This window comes from Mandrillus leucophaeus, unplaced genomic scaffold, assembly GCF_000951045.1.
Source record: "Mandrillus leucophaeus isolate KB7577 unplaced genomic scaffold, Mleu.le_1.0 Scaffold1577, whole genome shotgun sequence".
NCBI lineage: Eukaryota > Metazoa > Chordata > Mammalia > Primates > Cercopithecidae > Mandrillus > Mandrillus leucophaeus.
In genome coordinates this window covers 122,678-128,667 of record NW_012101562.1, presented here as the reverse complement: position 1 = coordinate 128,667, position 5,990 = coordinate 122,678, and the positions used below count along the sequence as shown (strand labels likewise).

Genomic DNA, 5,990 nt, shown 5'->3' with positions numbered 1-5,990 from the left:
TCTTCATTTTTTATTTTTTGAATATAAAAAATTATTTAAATATTATTTAAATTATTATTAAACATTTCCTAATAACATATTTGTAAGGACTTACTCCTCAATTTTTATTTACTTGGAAGGCCATTTATTAAATGAATTTGCTTTATTCAAACTGATTTATCCAACAATAATGTTAGTGAAAATGGTCATACTACTTGCAGAATTATTCAAATTCCTTTGACCACAGTTCATTCTTAAAGTTTTCTGAAAACAATCTCAGGCAGTAGTTGCAAATTCAGATTACATAAATACTTCCAAGTTTCAGTTCAAAAACACAAAGTGATTTTATAGAGTAACACTTTATTAAAAAATAAAACCCTTCTTTATTTCAGCAATTGAAAGTCCTAATGTATTTTTGCTGTGAATAAAAACATTATTTTTGAAAACAAAAATTACCTATAATTTTCCATTTAACAGTAAATATTGCATGCAATAGGACTCTGTCAAATCTTCTAAATATGTATTAAGATGACCAATTGATCAGTAATTTGTATCACTTAGCAAAAATGATTTGACAGTAAATTACTGGGTCTGGTATGTGCATCCTATAGCATAGTATGTTCAGCGTCAAAAAATAAAATAAAATGCAATTACCCTAAAAGACATTTCAAGATTCTCTCCACCCCAGATATCCATTCCTGCATCGTAAGTTCCTATCTCTTCAAAGTAGTTTCTGTCAATAGAAAATAGGCCACCAGCCATAGTAGGGGTCCTAGTTGAAAAAAAACAAAAAGAAAAGAATATCTTTTGAAAACAACGTGTGGAGTTTAATGAGACTGTAGCACATATTTTTGAGACATTCTAAATATTAAAAAATCTCAAACTAGAAACATAAAGTCAAGGTGTAAGAAGTTTTAAAATTAATAAATAGCATTTTTTTCACATTTTCTGTAAAATTCAAATTAGTTTTTGTTTTTCTTACAGGTGATCAAATAGATACATGAAAGTGACACTGGCCATGGAAGACTGGGACTTCTATATTCCCTCTGAAAATCATAGTGAAGAGAAGTTTCTGCCCTTGGCACTGTCCTTGAAGTGGTTAGCTGGTCATGAAACTACCAGTTGTGAACTTAGGTCACACAATATATGTAAACTCTAGAAACCTGCGGACATGGTTTTACCATGAAGAGATCCATAGCCTATTTAAAAATGAAAAAAAAATAAATTCTATAAAATGTTTATAGAAAATAAGTATCTAGTGATAGTTACAAAGGCATTTTTTAACATAAGGGCTTTACATCTAATTGTTTATTCTTCTCTTTACTAATTAAAATGATAGAATTAATCATGTAATTGTATGGATAAACATAAATCCCATAGGATTTATGGAATTTCTGTTATTCAGAGGTCTGAAAGGACACTTCGAAGGGATTCTACTAAAACTTTTTCCTAGGAATAAATGCCTTTTGGTTTCACGTTCTTAATTCTTCTATAAGAGCTCAGAAGTCAGATGTGAATTTTTTAAAGGATTAGTTAATTGTTAATTTAAAAGATGAATTAAAGACAATGGTTAATGAGTGAGCTACACAAATCTTTCTATATATAAGCAGTGTATATTAAAAGTTAAAAAGAAGATTGTAGTTGTTCACAAAATAGATCCATACTGGCAATGATGACTTTTGAATGTTAGTTGTAATATAGTGGTTTGCAATCTTCAAAGCACAATAGCAGGAACTGAGGCACCTCTAAAAAAAAGATGGATATGCTTAAGTACCACCCTCCACAGATTTAGATTTAATTGGCTGGGGGTGGGGGCTGATGGTGGTATTATGTAAAGTTTCTATGTAATTCTAATGCACTGCCAAGGGTGAGAAACTGCTATAGAAACTGAGATTTGGAATGCTCATCTAAGTAGTCTGTGAAGCTGTTAAAAACCAAATATTTTGCTTTTGTCAAAATTATATTCTTCTCTGCCAAAGGTTATGCTCATGTTTTAATTAAACAGAATTGTTCACTGAAAAACCACCAAATAATATTGTACTTGGACATCTACCATATTGCAGAGTTCTCTATTTCTCCCAGTGCTCTCGCTGTTTTATGCTCAGGTAATTAACTGTCCATCAGTTGGAGTAGCAGAGCCTTGCTTAGTCTCAGAGCTATTTTATTACTTTTCATCTTGCTGGGTTCCTATCATGAACAGTATCATTGACCTTCTGAGTTATAATGAGAAACACTAACAAAGCTAAGCAGATGGTAATTAGGAAGTAGCCATGACTCTCACCTGATGGGGGTTTTGGAACACTATGGCAATAAATATATAACATATTACAGTGCTGGAGAGTCTATTTGATAAAATTAGGAACCAAAATTGCTGCAATTATTCTATCATAATGCAACCAAATGCTTAATATTGTTAAGTGATGCATTTTTAATGATCAGTTCAGAGTGCCTATCTACTTATCTACTTACTGATAAAGTACTGGCACATTTTAATTTAAATAACACATACTGAATTTCATCTTACAGTTGGTCATCATCCTTATATATGATAAATGTGTAAGTGGCTAAAAATAAACTATGCTTAATAGTTTATTTTTATACTATTGAAAATGACTCAAATAATTTTTACTTATGCTTGGAAATAATAAAAATAATAAGATAAAATTACAATTCTTCAAGAAACTGCTGTATTTTCTGAAGACAGATACTCCTGGACAGATTTTTGGGTTTGCAATATCAGTTAGCTCTCTCAGATAGGAGATTGTGCCTTACGATGTTTAATACCTATAGCCATAGCCAATGTTATGCAACACGTTCTGTTCTAAGTTAACTGTCCTGTAATATGCTTAATAAAATATTTACATATGCTTATGTAAACTTTAAGTGTTCAGAGCATCTAGAAAATGAAAAATCTTGATTATGGTTAAATTAGCTGAAATTATTTGCTTTTCAAGGTTGTGTCTATACAACCAAACAACCAATTTAATCAATTGAACAAGAGGGGAATAGTCAGCTCAATGACTGTGAACACTACCTACCACACATAGTAAGTAGGAAAGATGAACTGAGTTAACAGAAGTAAAGCACTTAACACAGTTCCTAACACATAATCAACAGGGTAGGTAATTCATCTTTGTTGTTGTTATTGATGTTAATCATTTAAGCAAAATCCTTGCTGTCCTTCACTTGACTTGGGCTCCTCTCTCTATATATACCCTCACTTTAGGTTTCAAAACCATTTGGAATTACCTCATATCCAAGATGTTGACTGAAATCTGCCTCAGAGCATCATTTCTTACTCTTTAACTCCTCCTGTTTTCGTAAGAAGTCATTTTATCCTTCATCAGTGATTATGGTTCCTTAGTTAATCCCTAGTCTCACATTAATAACAACTTTCAGGAATTTCTTCTTCCCTTCTCCCAACCGATTTCCAAGGCTCTGCCATGTCAGCAAAATACTAGCTTAGGAATCTTGGTTCTCTGTGCTTGCTTTTCTGCAATTTCCAATTATCTCTCTTTTTTTTTCTTTAATTTTGGTGCTTGGGTGAATTTACCTTTCACTTCATTTACTTCTGCTATTAAGACACTGGAAAAGTAATAAGATGTGGCTAACCGGTTATAGGACAAGTCCACATTATTGATTCTCTGATTAATTCACAAACTAACAATCCTGTTATCTATGTTTATTTGTTTACCTGTCTTATTTTTAACTGAGTTTTTTTTTTTTTTTTGAGACAGGGTCTCACTCTGACTAGGCTAGAGTGAGTGGTGCAGCCTTGACTTCCCAGGCTCAGGTGATTCTCCAACCTCAGCCTCCAGAGTAGCTGGGACTACAGGCATGCACCACTACACTGAGCTATCTTTTTGTATTTTTTGTAGAGACCGGGTTTTGCCATGTTGCTCAGGCTGTTCTTGAACTCTTGGGCTCAAATGACCTGCCCACCTTGGCCTCTCAAAGTGCTGGGATTACAGGTGTTAGTCACCATACTTGGCCTGAGTCTTTTCCAAAAGCTTTGGACTCTTCTCAACAACCTGGGGATGAAGGAAATGCAGGAAATCTAAATTCTTTCAATCATGAAATCTAAACTCCTTCAATCTCTAGCTCAAAGTGTTTAAAAATGTGTCTTCCTCATGGCCTCCTCTCTCCTCTTGTCTCATGGAAAAGAATACCTCCTTTCCTCTCCTTGTCGGCTAGCATTCATGCTTGTGGCCTCAACAGACTCTCTCCTGACTACTCTTTCAGGCCCTTGCTCATTGACTATTAACATTTATGTTTTATGCCTTTGATTTCTAGATTGGTCCCTTGAGCTTACAAGCCTGCTGAATTAAGTTCTATTCTAAACCAAAAAACATTTTCATTACACCTTACTACACTTTTAAACTAGGGGCATATATTCTCTATTCCCTTCACTGGTAACCTTCTTGAAAGGATAATTTCTACATACTCCCTTAACAACTTTCGACCTTCTAACTAGAAGCTAGATCCTGCTCCCACCTCTACAATAACTTCTTTCTGAAAGGTCCCCGTTGATTCTGAACTCCAATAACCTGTCTTTAATTTTTTCCTCTGAAAGTATATAGTACAATTCATCAGCCTTCCTGCTTGAAATTATTTTCATTTCTAGTTCCCATTGCATTGTTCTGTAGAGGTTTCCCTTCTACTAATTTGACTGTTAATTTTATGACTCTTATTGATACCCCCTTCCTCTCCTTTTTCCTTCCTATCAGACTTTGGACAAGCTCTTAATTTCACATCTATCAGGTGGGTCCAATATACCATCATAATATTATTTTGTGGATATATGCATTGAATGATTTCTTCTCTCATCTGAAATGTAGTCCTCCCAAGGGTCTCTCAGAGGCACTTTTCTCTTTCTGTGCTCTTTGTCTGGGTGAGATCAGATCATTCATCACACACCTTTCACTGTCACCTCTGTGGTTCACTCTTAATCTGGGTTTTCATACTTGTTTCCTCTGCATAAGTTGTGCTTTCGCAGTTACTCACTAGATGATTCCTTCAAAAAACTCCATTGACTCTGTTCAGTGTATATATCATAGACCTGAAAATTTGCTACTCATCTGCTTCTCTTTTAATGTCTTATATTTCTTTCCAGTCTCTTAATATAAAATGAAAAACCACATTTTTTTTTGCGCCTAATTCAATTATTTCCAAAAGCCTTCTTTTTCTTCTGAAGTATTTTTGACTCATCTCTGTTATCATAGTGACTACTTTTATCTTCTATGTTTGCTAATAATGGGGTCCTCTTAGATGCTAAGATGCTTAGATGCTGAGAGGATCTGGATGCCTCTAGATTCTTCTGCTTCTGAAATTTGTCCTAAAAATCATAGCCAGAATAATTTCTCTAAATCAATGCTCCTCTAAAACTGCTAACCAGATGTTCAAAAATCTATGTTAAGGAAATAAATTCTAGCTTCTTATCCTGGCATCATTAATCTAGCACTACCCAATGAGCTCCTCTCAACCCCTTTTAACTATTTGCCTGCATGTAAACTGTTTAGCTGTTACTGGTAAATGCTTTACGTTTTTGTACCTCAGTATATTTGTTCACATCCATTGGTCACCTGGATTTTTCTTTGAAAACTCCCCTTGTACGTTCAAACTTGATTATTCTTAGGCTAATACAAATGTTATACACTCTAGGCATCCTACCTTCAACAACACTGCCCCTGCCCCCTGCTCCCTCAATCAAGACATATTCTTCTCCTTCCACCTTCTTCTATAAGCCCTTATCACTGTCTATCTCAAGGAACCGGCCAATTCCTATTGTATATAGTATTATATTTATTTCTATGTACATTTCACCACTTCTATAAGCATATTCAATACATTGGTTTAATAGTATTAAACTATTTAATAGTATTAGACTATTTAAGAGATTCCAGGCGTGGTGGCTCACGCCTGGAATCCCAGCACTTTGGGAGGCCAAGGCAGGTGGATTATGAGGTCAGGAGATCAAGACCATCCTTGCTAACACGGTGAAACTCCATCTC

At 34.4% G+C, this 5,990-nt stretch overlaps 1 protein-coding gene across 1 annotated transcript in view; it reads right to left on the bottom strand.

Annotated features, from left to right (window-relative positions):
* Window positions 1-5,990, bottom strand: part of LOC105536276 (polypeptide N-acetylgalactosaminyltransferase 13) — a 226,357-nt gene that overhangs the window by 195,744 nt on the left and 24,623 nt on the right. The window contains exon 5 of the mRNA XM_011975607.1: window positions 634-751. Within this exon, the coding sequence (XP_011830997.1) occupies window positions 634-751 (118 nt within the window). The remainder of the gene's footprint in view (window positions 1-633; window positions 752-5,990) is intronic.